Raw genomic sequence first — 20,283 nt, 5'->3', positions numbered from 1 at the left:
ACAAGTCAGGAATGTGGTGGAATACTCTCTGCTTCCCTGAAAGATTACATCTCCAACAACAGAGAATATTGACCCCATCCAGGACAAAGTAGCCCGCTTCATTTATATCCAATAACTAACATTTACTCCTTCCACCACCACCGCACTGTACTATCGACAAATAATGAACAAAGAACAATGAAAATTACAGCACAGGAACAGGCCCTTCAGCCCTCCCAGCCTGCACTGATCCAGATCCTTTATCTAAACCTGTAGCCTATTTTCCAAGCATCTACTTCCCTCTGTTCCTCGTCCGTTCATATATCGGTCTAGATGCATCTTAAATGATGTTATTGTGCCCGCCTCTACCACCTCCACTGGCAAAGCGTTCCAGGCACCCACCACCCTCTGCGTAAAAACCTTCCCACGCACATCTCCCTGAAACATTCCCACTCTCACCTTGAAATCGTGACCACTTGTAATTGACACCCCCACTATTGGAAAAAGCTTGTTGCTATCCACCTTGTCCATACCTCTCATAATGAGTTAAGTGTTGCTGGTCAAAATTCTGGAACTCCCTCCTGAATAGCAATGTGAGTGTACCTGTACCAGGTGGACTGCAGTGCTTCCTGTAGGCAGCTCAGCACTACCTTATCAAGGGCACCTTCGCAAGCGATGGGAAACAAATACTGACATATCCATCGCCACCTAAATCCGAAGAATAGAAATACAAATGCCCTCTCTCTGAAAGCATTAAAGTTACTATTCTGAATTGTGGCAGAGCATGTCGAGCGCATCAAGATTTCCAATGCCAGGGCAGCACGGTGGCCTAGTGGTTAGCACAGCTGCCTCACGGTGCTGAGGTCCCAGGTTCGATCACGGCTCTGGCTCACTGTCCGTGTGGAGTTTGCACATTTTCCCCCTGACTGTGTGGGTTTCGCCCCAACAACCCAAAAATGTGCAGAGTAGGTGGATTGGCCACGCTAAATTGCCCCCTAATTGGAAAAAATAATTGGGTAATCTAAATTTATTTTTTAAAAAAGAAAGAAAAAAAAAGATTTCAAATGCCTCCAGCAGGCAAATTATAATAAATCAATTCCTTTGCATCGTCACATGTATGTTGTTAAATGGGTGTAATTCCTAGATTGTAAAGTTTCCCGCTATACATGAAGACAATTGAGCTGAGTTCTATGTATCCGCGCAAAGTATCCCTGGTCATGGATATTACCAGTATTTTTGACATGGTGTCGTCTAACATTATTAGTTCGTTATTATTCAGAACAGGGCAGACGCAATAGAGTAATTGCTTCCAACTGCAAGTTAAAGTGTCGGTTTTTCACACATTATCGTTTGTTTCAGATTTGCAGCTGGCTGCAGGATTCAATAATTGTTCGGGAAGAGTCGAAATCTTCTTCAGTGGTGCTTGGGGAACGGTTTGCGATGATTCCTGGGATAGGAACGATGCTGCTGTCGTCTGTCGACAATTAAACTGTGGGCAACCAGTGTGGACACCGGGAGAGATGCTATTCGACAAAGGGAAGAGCAAAATCTGGATGGACGAGGTTAAATGCAAGGGGAGTGAACTATTCCTGTGGGACTGCCAATTTTCACCGATGGGTGATAATGACTGTACACATAAAGAAGACGTTAATGTGATATGTTCTGGTGAGCGATATTTATTTGAACATTTACTGTGGAACTCAGATGCTTGCTTTCAAATACCTCCGTGGCCACGGCACCTTCCATGTCTGTGTCCTTATGTTGTCCTACCAACCCGAATAATTCTACAGTTCTGACCCTCTATGCAACACTGATTCTTATCGTTTCACCATTCCCATCGTGCGTTCAGCAGCATGGACGTTCAATACCCGCTCCTCTCCACCGCTTTACACATGTCTCAACTCTTAAATTCCCTTTCATTGCCTCGTTAAAATATTTATCTCTGTCCACGATTTTGGCCACTTAACCTGACATCTCTATGTATAATTCCTTGTCAAATGTTCGCTGTGAATTGTCATGTAAATAGCGTTGCAGCGGTGAATTTGTGCAAACAATGCAAAATGAAATAAGAGATCCTGATTATTATCCGCAGGAAGGCAGAAACTTCCAGGGGCAACGCGAATGCGTTTTGTAAATTTTCGTCCGAGTTCCATAAAAGATCCAAATGTCCATATCAGGATGCTTTGAAACAAATGAAACATCTGTGGTTGCTTTGTTAGCAAGCTAGTCAACGGGGAGGCATTTTAATATTGAAAAGTATGGTCTTCTGAAAGGATTATTCTAATTAGAGGATGTTACGAGATGAAGAAAGTCCAGATTCATAACATGGGTTAAAAGTGCACATTTAGTGAAATGCACCCTTACTGTGCGTCCCACACCACAACGTCCTAGCTACAATAATAAGAAGGTGAATGCATCGTACAGTTCTGCGAGTCTGTGCCATTGCTTATTACATTTTCACCTGGCCACTACTTTTAAAGATTCCTGTACGTGGACTCCAAGCACTAAAAAATGCATATTGAGTCATAGAGTCTTACAGCTCAGAAAAGAGGCCATTTAGCTCATCGCGTCTCTGCCGGCAATCAAGCACCTATCTATTATAAAATGGCACTCTATCTCTTTAAATTATTTCTTTGATCAATACGCAAGCGTCTCCTGTCCTTTTCCCTCCACCACTATCTTTCCTGAATACCGAGTATTATTATTCATTGGCGTGCTATGTGCAATTATCGAGATGTCCTAAAATGCAACTTGCAGCTCTTCACATCTGACCGTTGTCTGATCCCTGTAATTTCGGAATCATTATTTATAAGATCATAAGAACTAGGAGCAGGAGTAGGCCATTATTCCTACCGAAATGGATAACCTCACATTTATCAACATTGTATTCTATCTGCCAGACCTCAGCCCATTCACTTAACCTATCCAAATCCCTTTGCAGACTTCCGGTACCCTCTGCACTTTTTGCTTTACCACTCATCTTCGTGTCGTCTGCAAACTTGGACACATTGCACTTGGTCCCCAAGTCCAAATCATCTATGTAAATTGTGAACAATTGTGGGCCCAACACTGAACCCTGAGGGACACCACTAGCTACTGATTGCCAACCAGAGAAACACCCATTAATCCCGACACTTTGCTTTTTATTAATTAACCAGTCTTCCAACCATGCTATTACTTTACCCTTAATGCCAAGCATCATTATCTTATGCAGCAAACTTTTGCGTGGCACATTGTCAAAAGCTTTCTGGAAATCCAGATATACCACATCAATCGGCTCCCCCATTATCAACTGCACTGGTAATGCCCTCAGAAAATTCCACGAAATTAGTTCGGCATGACCTGCCGTTTATGCACCCATGCTGCGTCTGCCCAATGGGACAATTTCTATCCAGATGCCTCGCTATTTCTTCCTTGATTACAGCATCTTCCCTACTACCGAAGTTAAGCTGACGGGCCTATAATTAACCGCTTTCTGCCTACCTCCTTTTTTTAAAACGGTGTCACGTTTGCTAATTTCCAATCCGCTGGTACCACCCCAGAGTCTAGTGAATTTTGGTAAATTATCACATGTGCATTTGCAATTTCCCTAGCCATCTCTTTTAGCCTTCTGGGATGAATGCCATCAGGGCCAGGAGACTTGTCTACCTTTAGCCCCATTAGCTTGCCCATCATTACTTCCTTAGTGATAAAAATCATCTCAAGGTCCTCTGCTATCGTAGCCTCATTTCCATCAGTCACTGGCACACTTAGTATTGTTTGCCTGTCCCAATTTTCGTTGTAGAGCTTGCTTCTCCTCTGTCGTGCTTCATCCTGGTGCTTATCTTACTACGATATTAATTGATTTCTCCCCTCCCCCGCCTCAGTCGTAGTTAACCTCCTGCAACAGCATTGGTTCCAGGTCAGTTGAGGTGCAACCTGTTAATCATGAACACATCGCTCCTGTCTGAGGACTGGCCCGAATGCTACAGGAATTTGAAGGCCCCTCTCGTACCGCCTTTTGGCAAGATGTTAAACTTGAAGCCCTGTTTGCCCTCTAGTGTAGATATAAGAATTTTCGCACACTATTTGAAACAAGGCAAGGGTTTAGCTCGGTATCCTGGTAGACATTTATCCCTCCAGCATCGTCACTAAAACCTTATTTTGTTAATATCATACTGTTTTGATGAGAGCTTGCTGTAAGCAAATTGGTTACAACATAGGGAAGTTGTTTCCATTAGCAGGGGAGACTAGGACGCGGGGGCACAGCCTTAGAATAAAAGGGAGTCACTTTAGAACAGAGATGAGGAGAAATTTCTTCAGCCAGAGAGTGGTAGGTCTGTGGAATTCATTGCCACAGAGGGCGGTGGAGGCCGGGACATTGAGTGTCTTTAAGACAGAAATTGATAAATTCTTGATTTCTCGAGGAATTAAGGGCTATGGGGAGAGAGCGGGTAAATGGAGTTGAAATCAACCATGATTGAATGGTGGAGTGGACTCGATGGGCCGAATGGCCTTACTTCCGCTCCTATGCCTTATGGTCTTATGGTCTTATTTCCAGAAGTACTTCACTGGCTGTGAAGCACATTGAATGTTCTGCTTGTGGATAATGGAGCCGTTTATGCGCTCTTCATTGCCAAGCGGACCACAACGTCTGCCACATTTGGTTCCTTCTCACCATTTAGCAAGTAGTCTAACCGTTAAGCACATGTATAAAGTGAACCACACCGCCTTCCACCTCCTTCCCCAAAGTCTTGTCTGCAAATATGGGGACCCGCAGTTTGGGTTGCCCCCTCGCCACTCAGCTCTTGAGCTCATTATAACTTTGGACCAATCGTAAAAAAGGGCCGACGTCAAGAGGTCAGAAAGGTGAGAGTGACTACACTTGACGGCAAGATAACATTTGACCGAGCATGACATCAACAACAGCTAACTAAACAGTCGGGAAACATTTTACATTGTTAGAGTTACACCCAGCACATCAAGAGGGTGCTTGTAATTGTTGGATGTGAATCAGCTCAGTCCAGGAATACTGCTTAAGGAGCTCCTCAGCTGCTTGAAAAAAATCTATTCATTCATGAAATCTGGACATATTGTCTGGGCCAGCGTTTATTCTCAATCCGTAATTATAGTTGTTTGCTACATAAGGCTTCCGTTAAAGGTCAACTACATTGCTGAGGATCTAGAGTCACATATAGGCTAGACCCGTTATGGATGACAGATTTCCTTCCCTGAAGTAAATTAGTGAAGCAGATGTTTTAAAACAACACTGGACAGTGGTTTCATTTTAATTCCAGATTATATGGTGAATTTGAACACAGTGCCCCATAACATTACAAAAACAGAAAATGCTGACCAATCTCAGCATTTCAGCAAAATCAAAATCCCCGTTTTCCCGGCTTATTTTCTCTTCCAACTTCTTCTATAGAACGGGAGATACAAATGGCTGAGAACACACACAAGTTAAAAATAAACAGCTTATTTCGACAGTTACCAGACTCCTTACTGACCCTCTTATGGACTGAACTAATCTCTTCACAGATCTTCGCTATGAGTAGTACGACAATTGCTCACCCAATACCTGTATCTACGTGTGTACGTTGTGTATTTATTTATATGTGTTTTTTCATGTATGGAACGATGTGTCTGGACTGCAATAAATCAAATCCAGATAAAATAAATCAAATCCAATTTTCGACCGCATGATGGGAGGAAGGTCATTAATTAAACAATTGACCATGATGCGGCTTGGAGAGTACCACGTTGAACTCCTGTAGTCATGGCCTGCAGCTGAAACGAATGACCTTCAACAATCACAACCATCTTCCTTTGAGCCAAGAATACTGGAGCGCAAGTCGTCAGTGCAAGGCCAGAATATTTTCAGGGACCATCTCCTTTGCAGTGACCAGTATCATCAGCCGTTTCTTAATATTATTTGGAGTGAATCTATTTGGCTGAAGATTCATACCTGTGATTCGGGAAGCACCTAAGGAGGCCGGCATGAATCGTCCACTCGGTTCTTCCGAATGAAGATTGCTGTCTTATCTGTTGCACTGATATGCTGAACTTGTTCTTCTTTGAGGACGGAGACAATTATGCAGCTCGCTTCTCCGACCAGTTGTTTACTTAACCTCATCATTCATGTTGGACTTGGGAAGGTTGCAGAGCTTCTATCTGTCTATTATTTGCTGCTTATGCTTTGTACGCAAGCAGTCTGTGTTGCATCTCCATCATGTCAATGTTTAATTTTTAGTTATACCTGGTGTTGCTCCTGGCGTGCCCTTCTGCAGTAGTCATTGAAACAGGTTTGAACCACTAGCTTGATAGTAATCATAGATTGGGTATATGCCGGGCCAGAAAACTGCAAATTGGGCTTGAGTGCAACTCTGCTGCTGTTGATGGCCTACTGTGACTTGTGGTTTTCCAGCCTTGATTTTCTAAATATGCTTGAAGTCTATCACATTTGACACATTTGGTAGTGCCACACAACATGGTGGAGGCTTTCCACAATGCGAAGAGGGGACTTCGTCTCCAAAGGACCGTGGTCAGTCCTATCGATAGTGACATAGGCAGATGCACATGTGGCAAGAACATTGGTGATAATGAGGGCAACCATGTGTTACCTCTTTCTGGATCACGTGCCACCTGGCGAATATTCAGACTACCAACTATGTCATTTAGGGTGCTGTATGCAAGGTCTGTGGTACTGCATCTGAGCCACTCTTGCCGATGTACCTGGAGGTCCCCCCTCAGAGTGCATTCTGCGTTTCCAACACCTTCAGTGCTTCCTCCACGTGGTATTTAAAACGGAAGAGAACTGATCCAAAAGCTATGGGCAGACCGTACGTGGTAATCGGCAGAACATTTGTTTTCCACGTTTCACCTTATTTTCATCAGACTTATTCGGTAGGGAGTAGACGTTGAGGACTCCAGGGCAACTGCCTTCCAGACTCTCTGCCATTATTCTCCCACATTTTCTGGTTTTTCTCGTTCTGTGGGACAGACCCAACTACTATATCAGCTGAGGAAGGAGCTGCGCTCCGAAAGCTCGTGTTTGAAACCAACCTGTTGGACTTTAACCTGGTGCGGTAAGACTTCTTACTGTGCTCACCCCAGTCCAACGCCGGCATCTCTACATCTTTATATTTCTGTAAAGAATTCTAACGAGCCGAAATTCAAACAACCATTTCATTTAAACTCAGTTTACAGAGTGAAATTCATTTTTCTTCACTGAGCCTAAAAATGAATAGATGTCAGAATATTACAATGGGACCAGCAACATCTTCCAATTACCCTCCCAGCCAAACGCTTTCGCTGATCCTTGACAGACGCCGGTTTAAATTCTTGGAACTCCCTTCCTAACTCCCTTCCCTTTCGGTCCATTGGCATATAGGGGCGGTCAATAATTGTCCTCCAAAGCAGGATTGCCCGTCACTCGCGAATTAATAAAACGATTGAGCTCCATTTGCCATAGCTCTGCTCATTCATTTAATATGTCAACGTCAAGATGCAAGCTTTTGTCCCGATCAAGAAGCTTTATTTTGCCAACTTCTCATTAAACTTAGATATATGTCTCTTTCATCATGGTACCAGCCCTGTTATTGTATATTATTTTCCCATTTCTGCACAGCCCCTGTCCGGTCTCAACGAAACTATTTCTATACTGTCAGTGCAGTTCATGGATAATGCCAGTTTGAGTTCGTGCACGAACTGCATAGAAGTAGAAAGTGTGATATGCAGATTTGATTACTTAACTCAGTAACTAATAAATTATTACTTAAATGAGTCATAATACATGCAATAACATGCCTTATGTGAGGTAGCCTGTTTCTTGCACGGTTTTACCCATAAGCATTTTTGTTTGATCAGGCACTTTTAACAGTGAGTGAATGGAATGCACGGGGAATATTTTCCTTGTTTTAATACGAAAAGCTTTTGCTTACAGGCCATGTGCAGGACAAAGCATCTTTCAACAAGCAGAGAATCCTCGTTTTCATCATCCCTTGCATTTTCGTTGCTCTTTTCATTGCAGTATCGATTGCGTTCGTCAGAGAATTGGAGAGAAGCTTCCAGAAAGGTTGGTAAATGAGTTATTAATGTTCTGTATCTGAAACGGCAAGTTATATTCCTGCTCATATTAAAGATATACTAGCCATACAGTTTATTGTTACAATTTTGGCTAACTTTTATTGGCAAGGAAATGATCGCACTGGAGGAAACTTTGGGTCCGCATTAGTTGCTTTACTGTCGAAAAGAGAATGCTTAAAGCAGATTACGTTTATGTGTATATGAAAATGAGGGATTGATGTGGATTGGATATGGAGAACCACTGTCACTGAGGCGAGAACTCAATAGCCAGGTGCATGCTGGAATTAGTTCTGATTGATGAGAATTTGAGGAGAACTAATTTCAAGCAGAGAGTAGTGGTGGTGGGGTGGTAGTGTTCTCAAACTGGGGTGAAGGCATTAAAAAGCACTTTGATATGTGCTGGAACTAACAAACAACAGACCAAAAGCTAGAAAGTGGGAATAGGTTATTGGCCCACACAAAAACGATGAGTCGAACAGCCCGCTTATTTTCGTAACAGCTCCACATTTTTGTGATTTCCTTATTTTCTCAAAATAGTTGATCTATTTTTGGAATGGACGTAGAAGCTGTGAAAAGTCTAAGTTCCAGAAAAATATAATTAGAAGTAAATAATGTTGCACGGATGGATCTTGTGCGGTAATCAGTCAAACCAGTCAACTCTAATCTTCCATAAATGCATAATCATGACATCCAGAGCGAGCTCTGATAATCGGTTGCATGAAAAGAACGACGTATTTCCTTTTAGAAACAGAGAAATGTAAAGTTCCGATGCGTTGCATTGAAAACTGAAAATGCATATTGTTTTGCCCCCTTCCCAAGGCTGTTGCCTTGGAATTTACAGAATGGGAAACACTTGGAGCTGCATCTGAAAGAGGTGTCAGTTAATTCGTCCCTTGAAGGTTAAGGTGCCTTGAATTCCTTGAAGTGCAACCATGGAGTTCCCTGACACAAGTACACGCGATTGTGAAGATGATTCCTTATTGACAGAAATAGGCAATGGTGGATATGACAGGACCTCCCAGCAAGAGGCAGGATTCCAAACCCATATTGGTGTACAGTAAGAAGTCTTACAACACCAGGTTAAAGTCCAACAGGTTTGTTTCAAACACGAGTTTTCGGAGCACACCTCCTGAATTCACCTGAGGAAGGAGGTGTGCTCCGAAAACTCGTGTTTGAAACAAATCTGTTTGACTTTAACCTGGTGTTGTAAGACTTCTTACTGTGCTCACCCCAGTCCAACGCCGGCATCTCCACATCATAGTGGTGTAGTCATCATCGTGAGTCGGCAACGAGTCCGTTGCGCGAGTATATTCAGTAATTGTTCCATTCAAAACAAAAGCCAGTGTAGGCAGAGTTCTACAGCGAGAATTCATAGGTCCTGTAATCGGTTTCATTCCAAGTTCGAGTGGCAAGATCATAGCAGATGCCGATCCTTCGCCGTCAATGAGTTTGGCCACTATCATTCAACTTAAACAGTACGATAGAGTGTAGAGAGTTTTTCAGGGTGCAGCGTTATTCAGGGTTTGATTATTGGAAATTGAGAGAACATATGAGAATTCCAACAACTGGCCATTTGTAAATGAAACTATAAGAAGACTTTGAAAGAAGAATAGGAGAATTATATAAAAAGTACATAACTATTGGCGGTTCCTCAGTTGTAATTATCTGTCCTTGGTTCTACAGATCAGAGAACAAGGCAGAATTCTGCCACTGGATTTCCTGAACCTGTTTATGAAGAGATTGACATTGACGAGATTAGACCAGCCCCAGGTAAATATCTCCAATCTTCATGCATATGGCACTTTTCATTTAAAAACATACATTTTATGATTAAAATGTGTTTGATTTGTAGATTCCCGCTCTAACAGTTCACTGAGCATCTTGGAATATTATACAGGCAGCGATTAACATGAATGGGAAAACATAAAATTGGAAGGTAGGCCAATTTGAGACCCTGTCACACGTTGTCATTCCCCATATCAGGAGGCATTGAGGGGTAAAATGATGGAAGACCTTCATAGCAAGACAAAAAACTTTAAAACACACAGTAACAGAACCATGAACTGGTTTTAGCGCGGACCCATTTTATTAACATGGCCTCCATGCAGAGAAAATTTGATAATTTTGAGAGATAACTTCTAATTAATCATATTTACTATATCGTTGGAGAGTTATTGGGCACTCCATCTGAGACCATAAGCAGTTATCAGGACAATTATTACCCAGGTACCCTAGTGATGGTAAGCGTATCAATCTAATGTGTCCTTCAGGCTTAAACTATCCTACTTTCATAGTTTGCGTAGTTAAAGGAATTTCGGAACACCCTCTGGGCGTTGCGCGAAGCATGAACGTTCGAGCTACAAAATTGCACCTTAAGTATCACAACTCTGAGCAGCCTTATGCTCCAATGTTGGAAGTAACAGAAGACACATAAATAATGGGTGGAAAGAAAATATTTTTCCTGTACACGATGCAGATGAATGCTGTTACCACTGCATCTAGTCCAAAGGACATGAAACCGCTAACATGGCTTCAACACAAATAAATAGAAATAAACCACATTTTCCGTACCTACAGAATCTTGCAGTAAATTAATCCCAATGTTTGGTTATTACGGGCCATTGCCCTGATGCTATTAGTGCATTTTATTGGAATCAACAATCAATAGGAATCATTCCTTTCAAACAAAACAATTTCGGTCATTTGCTGATTGAGAGATGGCTGAAAATATGTTAAGAATGATAATGTTAACATTATATTAATTGATCATGTAACAGATTTAGCCTGTTTTAGCACAGGGCTAAATCGCTGGCTTTGAAAGCAGACCAAGGCAGGCCAGCAGCACGGTTCAATTCCCGTACCAGCCTCCCCAAACAGGCGCCGGAATGTGGCGACTAGGGGCTTTTCACAGTGGGGCTGGTTTAGCTCACTGGGCTAAATCGCTGGATTTTAAAGCAGACCAAGCAGGCCAGCAGCACGGTTCAATTCCCATACCAGCCTCCCCGGACAGGCGCCGGAATGTGGCGACTAGGGGCTTTTCACAGTAACTTCATTGAAGCTTACTCGTGACAATAAGCGATTTTCATTTACATAGAGTTTCACTTTAAACTGTGTTAATTTTGATGTATATCTTTACTTTCGTCATTTAATCATGTATATACTTTCCGTTTCAGGTTGAATTATTGTATGTGATTCTTAATTCAGAAGATAAAATGAAGATGTTCATTAATTTTTTTAAATGTTCATTGATTTTTAAGGGAGCAGTGAGAATTACTATTATTTGAACAATCACCGCAAGTTTCACATTATACTGCACTTGTCAATTACGGGTTTACATTGCTTTGGACTAAGTTGTATGCTGCCGATATATTAGTTGTTAAAAGACAATTTGTTGAAATAAAATAGTAGATAATTTCGTGTGCACGCAGATTCAAAGTCAGAATATTCTTTGGGGTCAGCCACCTAAATGAAAACTATAATGAATATAGTTTAGCTTTGGCTATAGTTTGGTGTGATTTTGCATGCTATTATTCCCAAGCTTTGGCCAATTGTTTTAGAAAGCTTTAGTCATACACTTTACCATGTGCTTGCGTCGATCAGCAGATACCAAATTGCATGAAAGGTTGATTTTACTTCACTGCCACTAAGGCAAACTGTTGCTCAGTGCCATAATAAATGTAAAAAGTTATAAAATAGATTTATCAATGGACCGTTGAATTAGTGTGATCCGCCGTACTGAACGTACAAATTCCAGCTGCATACTGTAGGCTGTACATTTTTACTCGCATGTCTACAATTCCGATAACAGCTTACACGAACCGGCGCCGGAATGTGGCAACTAGGGTCTTTTGACAGTAACTTCATACTTGTGACATTAAACAATTATTATTAGCTGTATATGAGTCGGTTAAGGATTGGAGAGAGGAAGGGCTTGTTCCTGTGCTGTACATTTCTTTGTTCTTTCTTCTTTATATGCTGCTATCAAGCACCTTTGATTGTCAATAAATTTAATTCTGTTAGAGAAGATAGTCTTGTAAATAATTTATTCTTGAAAAAAATAAATCTCTGATACCTCTGAGAGTTTTATTGAATTTCCGATATAGCCAGGAAAATAAGCCACCTATAAGGAAAGCATCAGTTTGTACATCAATGTTTCAATGCTAGTTAAAGCAGATCCAGGGCAATGGTTATACCGAATGAACAACACAATTTTAATTGTATTTTTAGTTCGTAAAATGGTAAACCAATGCAGCAAGTATAAATCTAGACGTGAGAGATTACATAATTAACGAGAACTAAAGCAGAACTGATCAGTAAATAAGTTAACACTATTGAGCAAAATGGCATTAACATTATTGTAAAGCAGCTGCATTTTAACATATTTTGAATTATATAATCTGAACAAGGTTACATTGAGGAGGAGAAAATTACATACATACGTCTGGCGGCTCTAATAGGAATTTAGTTTTGTAAATGTCCAATACAGCAAATCAGAACGGGTAATATGTTTCAAGCCGCTAACTAATTCGCCAATATTCATTGGTAACAACGGCCTGAAGTTGCTTATTTCAATGCTAGTACATGTCTTTTATACTTATTACATTAATAAAATGAGTTGTTCAAAAGTCTAATCCATTTTGATTTTGGAAAACAAATTACAAATTTGTATATTGTCGCTAACGGTGGTAATTCACAACAGTGCACCGGCAGGAATACTGGCCTCAAAATTAATGAGATAAAGTTGAAGGATCTTATGACTAGTAACCAATATGGCCAAGAAGTAGTAAAGGGGAGCATGAGATGATTTATTATGTATCCATACACAGGGTTTTGAAAATGAAATATATAATTCAATTTGTAACATCAACCCGTTTCGAAATTCCACCATTCCACATAGAACCAGGAGCAGTTAAATTGCCCAGGTTATATTTTGGGCAATATTATTCTTTGATGTACTGATAATATTGCTGATATTATTTACCAGAGGAAACGAATGCCGTTGAAGTTTTCAAACAATACAAATAACATTACAAAATTAATTTATTGTGATTTGATAGCTGAAATAAATCACGGGGGTTATATTCAACCAGGAATGAAGGAAATATATTTGGCATTGAACACAATGTCTAATTTCCTCATTTAATTTTCCACAGGGAACACCTTTACAATTTTTATGACATCATGCTTCACCAAAGCGTTTTGCAACAATTAAAGTAGCTTTTAGTTTGCACACCACCAAGTTGGTTGTGGAGGCAGAATGTATTTCATCTTCTTTCCAGGGCATTGCTCCAAGAGATCCTCATGGTGTTCCCGGCCCAACCACCTTCCTCTACTTCATCAATGACCGTTCTTCCATGATACGTTGATAAGTTTGGATGTTTTCTGACGATTGTGCAGCATTCAGAACCATTATTGACTCCTCAGATACAGAAGATGTCCATGTCCAATAATAGAAACACCAGGCAATGTACTGACTTAGGCTGACAAGTGTCAAGTAACATTTGCTCCACACAAGTTCATGACTAACATCTAATGGCCTAAGACCGAGTTTATAACAAACAAGCATGATTTTACTGCTCAAAAACGTACCAAGGAAAGTAGTCCAACCGTAGCTGATGATAGAAATCAAGGATTGTTTAAGACAACATCTGTGGCCTCCACGATGCTTCACTTCAGCCAGGAGGAATTATCAAGAGCGAAATTCACCTGTGATTTTAAAAATCATGAAACAAGCGGCAGCACGGTGTTGCAGTGGGTCGCACTGCTGCCTGATGGTGCTGACAAGCATGTTCGATCCCGGCCTCGTGTCACTGTCCATGTGGAGTTTGCACATATACCCGTGGCTGCGTGGGTCTCACCCCACAACCCAAATATGTGCGCGTTACATGGATTGACCACATTAAATTACTCCTTAATTTGAATAAATAAAAAGAAAAAGAAATTGGTAAATAATTACAGTGCTCCTGAGGGAGACAGGGGAGGTGAGACATGACAGACCCGTCTCCCCAAAGCGAAAGATGCTCAACTCGATGAACGTGCAACTGATGTGCGGCCATGAGCTGGATTTATTGTATGCCTAATCAACTGCAGGCGGCCAGGCTAACGGCAGAAGCATGCCATCCCAGCCCCCAAACAAAGTCCCTCCCTCACAGACGATCACCCCCTCCTACAATCACGTTCCCTGCAATACCCGTCACAACACAACAAGTCCGTCCGGGATTCTGACATGCCTCACTCGGGATGATGGCTCTGGGGTAGCCAGAAAGATCGGGTCTGGTCCATGGAATGGAGGATTGTATGGCTCAGTCGTCGATGGGCTCTGGTGCTCCACATCATTTCACTACATTTAACTGCTGACATTGGTATCACTTTCCACCGTGCACTTCAGTGATCCCTGCACACATCGCTCCAATCTATAACAAGGCACCTCCAAACCCTGAGTTTGGCGAAGGTGGGGATTGGGTGCTGGGAGAGTAGTTACGGTTTACAGGAAAGGGGATGGATTACCGGGGCAATGGCCGGTATCCAACCTGTGGTCTGACCCGTGCCCTCCTCCAACGACCACTCATCAGCTCTCCCAGTGCCTCATCTGCAGCCAGCCCAGCCTAGGCGCACCCAGTCCATCCCTCAAACCGTTATGACAGAACACTGAGGCACGTCGGAGCTCTTGTGCACAGGTGTTTATTTTGAAATTAACAGGTCGACATAGATATAATAGGTTGAGGCCTAGCTCCCAATGCTATACTGTGTGCTGCACGCATGCCAACTTTACTAGTGTCTACTTTCCAGGCCTCATGGGCCTTAAAACTACGACTAGGTGTATCCCAAGGTGTTGGGACTGTGCCTAATCTCTGTGGCTTTGCAACCTCGCTCTGGTCTTGGGTCCGGTCAGCCAATGTGCCCTCAGCCATAGACCATTGTGACTGGGCCAAGCTCTGGAACACCACTATAATGTCCGGTGGCCCTGGTACACAGATGTCTGTGACAGGGCAGCCCTGCCCTGTGTCTCAGCCATGCCCGAAAAGAATGCCCCAGGCATTGAAAATTCTCACCCATGGCCGGTCCATTCACCCCCAAGGGCTTCACGGTGGACACTACCTGTGAGATTATGCCATGATGTGGAGATACCGGCGTTGGACTGGGGTGAGCACAATTAGAAGTCTTACAACACCAGGTTAAAGTCCAACAGGTTTGTTTCAAACACTAGCTTTCGGAGCACTGAGGAAGGAGCAGTGCCCCGAAAGCTAGTGTTTGAAACAAACCTGTTGGACCTTAACCTGGTGTTGTAAGACTTCTTACTGTGTGATTATGGCCTTGGTAGCACGCATGGTTGGCACAGTCTCCTTCCCTTGCAGACTACTGGGCCCCTCCAACAGCAGCTGCAGGCGGTTGATAGTTCCTGACAATCCCTCATATAGTCCCTCACTGTATGTCTGCTTTTCCATAATCGATGGGACCGCAGTTTCCATAAGCCACAATGCCTTCTGGGCGACAGCTATTCCCTTGGGTCGGGCTGTCCTCCGAGCCTCCACCCCATCGGGGGTTCGTACCTCCACCTGATGCACCCCTACAAAGTGTGTGGTAGACAGGAGATCGTGCCCCAGGAGATTCATCACTACCATGCTTATTGGAGCTGAGTGTCACTGGGATATTGGGTTGTTGGAAACAGATGTGAATGAAAGCTGGTGTCCTCCCCTGACTACTGCCCTGTGGTATCTCGGGTTGGCATTTGGGTGCTCTTTTTGCTGTCAAAACCGACTGTTTTCTGGAATGCTCTTGCGGTTGGGGCCAGTGGTGGGGGAACACCAGAAGAGCCTGCCGCATCGCCAGATGATCCTGCAAGACATGACTCATGATTGGATCGCAGGTAGGGTGTTGAATGGTGTGGGGGAGGTGTTAGTGTGTTGTGGTTGTGGTGAGGTGATGGTGTGGCTGGTGTGGGGGTGGCGACGTGGATTTGGTAGGGTGGTGCGGGGGAGCTGGTGTCTGTGGGTGGTGAGAGAGTGGTGTGGGTGTGGTGAGGGGAAGGTGGGTGGTCTTGGGGGGTAGGTGGTGTGGGAGTCATGCCATGCGTGAAATATGGAGACCGCAACTCAGTGGGGGATTACTTGGCTGCCTAGTGCTGACCTGAGACTTGGCAACTGCGCACTCCCACGCACGCCCACCGACCAGGACCAGTGCTAGCTGCTCCACAGCGGTGAAAGGCCGTAAAATGTATTCACCCTCTCGACTTCTTGCCACTCTGTTTTTATGCACCACCTTTTCTAAACACATTTTAGGGGTGGGGGTTTGTTGGGAGAGAGAAAGTGTACCTTCTTATACAGTCAGACGTGTGATGCACATGGGGTGGACAGCGAATGGCCTATGTGGCCAGGGTATGTCATGGTGGGCGGTATGAGTACTGGCATGTGGTGCATGGTGGGGTCCGCACGCAATGCCAGCGGCTGGGGTTCGGTCGCCCTCCTGGCGGGTTGGTGTGTTATAGGTATTTTGGATGTGGTTTTACCAGGGAAACCGTGCTCCCTACTCACCCTGGCCGTATGAAGAGGTTGTGCACCTTTTCCCAGCATTGCTGGCACTTGGTGTCAGTGGGGCACGTGCGCTCGCACCTTCTGCCAACTGCAGGCAGACCCGGTGTATGGCGGTGGGTAGCAGCCTCTTTCCCATCCCATGGAACAGGGTGGCCGGTTTCTCCTCCATGGCATCCAGCAGGGTCTCAAACTCTGTGATCGCAAGCAGAGGTGCTGTTCTTCATGCTGTTATCTTGTTGGCTGAGTATGTATGGGGAATGGAGTGGTAATATGAAGCTGCAGCTTGCCAGCCTCTCGAGTGGCAATCCTGTCCCCGGCTTATCAGACACCGGTTTTCATTGGAATCGCTCGAGTTCCACGTGGTACACCCGGTGTTGACCCATAAATACATCACAAATTCCTCCAAGACCGCCGCCAATTTAGTTGTCATAAAAGTCCAGTCATTCAGTTCATCGTTTACACTTAGTCAAATAAATCCAGAGTCAAACTCCATGTCTGCTGGAAATGCCTGTCCTTGAGGAGCTTCAACTCAGAGTCGCTGAGCTGGAAGTTGAGCTGCAGGTACTGTAATCCATCAGGATGCTGCAAGATCTCTGGACATTTTATACCAGGAGGCAGTCACACCTCTTCGGATAGAAGTTTATGATTTTTTTCAGTGGCCAGGAACAGAATGGTGTAAGTGCAAGAGAGGCAAGTATTGGAACTCAGAATATACAATTGGAGGAGACTAAGTCTTTTAAATTTTCCAACAGTTTCGAGGGTTTTGCAACCGGAATTCCTGAACTTAGCGGCTTACATAGAACATAGAACATTGCAGCGCAGTACAGGCCCTTCGGCCCTCGATGTTGCGCCGACCTGTGAAACCCATCTAAACCCATCTACACTATTCCCTTATGGTCCGTATGCCTATCCAACGATCATTTGAATGTGTTTAGTGATGGCGAGTCCACTACTGTTGCAGGCAGGACATTGCACGCCCTTACTACTTTCTGAGTAAAGAAACTACCTCTGACATCTGTCCTATATCTATCTCCCCTCAATTTAAAGCTATGTCCCCTCGTGCTAGACATCACCATCCGAGGAAAAGGGCTCTCACTGTCCAGCCTATCTAATCCTCTGATCATCTTGTATGCCTCAATTAAGTCACCTCTTAACCTTCCTCTCTCTAACGAAAACAACCACAAGTCCCTCAGCCTTTCAACATAAGATCTTCCCTCGATAGCAGGCAACATCCTGGTAAATCTCATCTGTACCCTTTCCAATGTTTCCACATCTTTCCTATAATGCAGCGACCAGAATTGCACGCAAACTCCAAATGCGGCTGCACCAGAGATTTATACAACTGCAACATGACCTCACGGCTCCGAAACTCAATTCCTCTACCAATAAAAGCTAACACACTGTATGCCTTCTTAACCACCCTCTTAACCTGGGTGGGAACTTTCAGGGATCTATGTCCATGGACACCGAGATCTCTCTGCTCATCCACACTACCAAGAATCTTACCATTCGCCCAGTACTCGATCTTCCTGTTATTCCTTCCAAAATGAATCATCTCACACTTTTCTGCATTAAACTTCATTTGCCACCTGTCAGCCCAGCTCTGCAGCTTATCTATGTCCCTCTGTAACTTGTAACATCCTTCTGCACTGTCCACAACTCCATCGACTTTAGTGTCAGCTGCAAATTTACACACCCATCCTTTGACGCCCTCCTCCAGGTCATTTCTAAAAATGACAAAAAGCAGTGGGTCCAAAACAGATCCTTGTGATACACCACTAGTAACCGGACACCAGTCTGAACATTTCCCATCAACCACCACACAGCTAGCCAATTTCTGATCCAAACTGCTAAATCACCCTGAATCCCATGCCTCCGTATTTTCTGCAATAGCTTACCGTGGGGAACCTTATCAAACGCTTTCCTGAAATCCATATACACCACATCAACTGCTTTACCCTCATCCACCTTTTTGGTCAACTTCTCAAAGAACTCAATAAGGTTTGTGGGGATAGATTAATGACCGTAAATGAAGGTACTCGAACGCATCAATAATTATAATATAATTGCATTGCACATTCAATTTGAGAGAAGAGGGACTAGGCCTAAGATTGCTTGTTATATTTGAACAAAGTAAATGATCAGGGCAGAGAGAGAGTTGGGTGAAATGAATTGGGCAGATAGATAGATAGATAGAGAAATACAGCACAGAACAGGCCCTTCGGCCCACGATGTTGCGCCGAACTTTTGTCCTAGGTTAATCATAGAATTTTGGACAATTTTTCATGGCCAATCCACCCAACCTGCACATCTTTGGACTGTGGGAGGAAACCGGAGTACCCGGAGGAAACCCACGCAGTCACGGGGAGGATGTGCAGACTCCACACAGACAGTGACCCAAGTCGAAATCGAACTTGGGACCCTGGAGCTGTGAAGCAATTGTGCTATCCACAATGCTACCGTGCTGCCCTTAAGAAGTTAACCTACACTCCATTATTCTACCCTAATCCAAGTACCTATCCAATAGCCGCTTGAAGGTCCCTAACTTTTCCGACTCAACTACTACCACACGCAGTGCATTCCATGCCCCCACTACTCTCTGGGTAAAGAACCTACCTCTGTCATCCCCTCTATATCTTCCACCATTTATCTTAAATTTATGTCCCCTTGTAATGGTGTGTTCCACCCGGGGAAAAAGTCTCTGACTGTCTACTCTATCTATTCCCCTGATCATCTTATAAACCTCTTTCAGGTCGCCCCTCATCCTTCTCCGTTCTAATGAGAAAAGGCCTAGCACCCTCAACCTTTCCTCGTATGACCTACTCTCCATTCCAGGCAACATCCTGGTAAATCTCCTTTGCACCTTTTCCAAAGCTTCCACATCCTTCCTAAAATGAGGTGACCAGAACTGCACACAGTACTCCAAATGTGGCCTGACCAAGGTTTTGTACAGCTGCATCATCACCTCACGGCTCTTAAATTCAATCCCTCTGCTAATGAACGCTAGCACACCATAGGCCTTCTTCACAGCTCTATCCACTTGAGTGGCAACTTTCAAAGAACTATGAACATAGACCCCAAGATCTCTCTGCTCCTCCACATTGCCAAGAACCCTACCATTAACCCTGTATTCGGCATTCAGATTTGTCCTTCCAAAATGGACAACCTCACACTTGTCAGGATTAAACTCCATCTGCCACTTCTCAGCCCAGCTCTGCATTCTATCTATGTCTCTTTGAAGCCGACAACAGCCCTCCTCACTATCCACAACTCCACCAATCTTCGTATCATCTACAAATTTACTGACCCACCCTTCAACTCCCTCATCCAAGTCGTTAATGAAAATCACAAACAGCAGAGGACCCAGAACTGATCCCTGCGGTACACCACTGATAACTGGGCTCCAGGCTGAATATTTGCCATCCACCACCACTCTCTGTCTTCTATCGGTTAGCCAGTTTGTTATCCAACTTGCCAAATTTCCCACTATCCCATGCCTCCTCACTTTCTGCATAAGCCTACCATGGGGAACCTTATCAAATGCCTTACTAAAATCCATGTACACTACATCCACTGCTTTACCTTCATCCACATGCTTGGTCACCTCCTCAAAGAATTCAATAAGACTTTTAAGGCAAGACCTACCCCTCACAAATCCGTGCTGACTATCCCTAATCAAGTAATGCCTTTCCAGATGCTCAGAAAT

General features: G+C 43.7%; 1 protein-coding gene across 1 annotated transcript in view; it reads left to right on the top strand.

The window, feature by feature from the left end:
* Positions 1 to 20,283, top strand: part of LOC119975672 (deleted in malignant brain tumors 1 protein-like) — a 238,242-nt gene that overhangs the window by 122,039 nt on the left and 95,920 nt on the right. Inside the window, 4 exon segments of the mRNA XM_038815454.1 lie at positions 1,339 to 1,644; positions 7,904 to 8,035; positions 9,730 to 9,816; positions 9,899 to 9,946. Coding sequence (XP_038671382.1) covers positions 1,339 to 1,644; positions 7,904 to 8,035; positions 9,730 to 9,816; positions 9,899 to 9,946 — 573 coding nt within the window.

Source organism: Scyliorhinus canicula, chromosome 13 (genome assembly GCF_902713615.1).
Source record: "Scyliorhinus canicula chromosome 13, sScyCan1.1, whole genome shotgun sequence".
NCBI classification, from domain to species: Eukaryota; Metazoa; Chordata; class Chondrichthyes; order Carcharhiniformes; family Scyliorhinidae; genus Scyliorhinus; species Scyliorhinus canicula.
The sequence above is the reverse complement of the archived record's forward strand: the minus strand, read 5'-3'. Positions and strand labels throughout refer to the sequence as shown.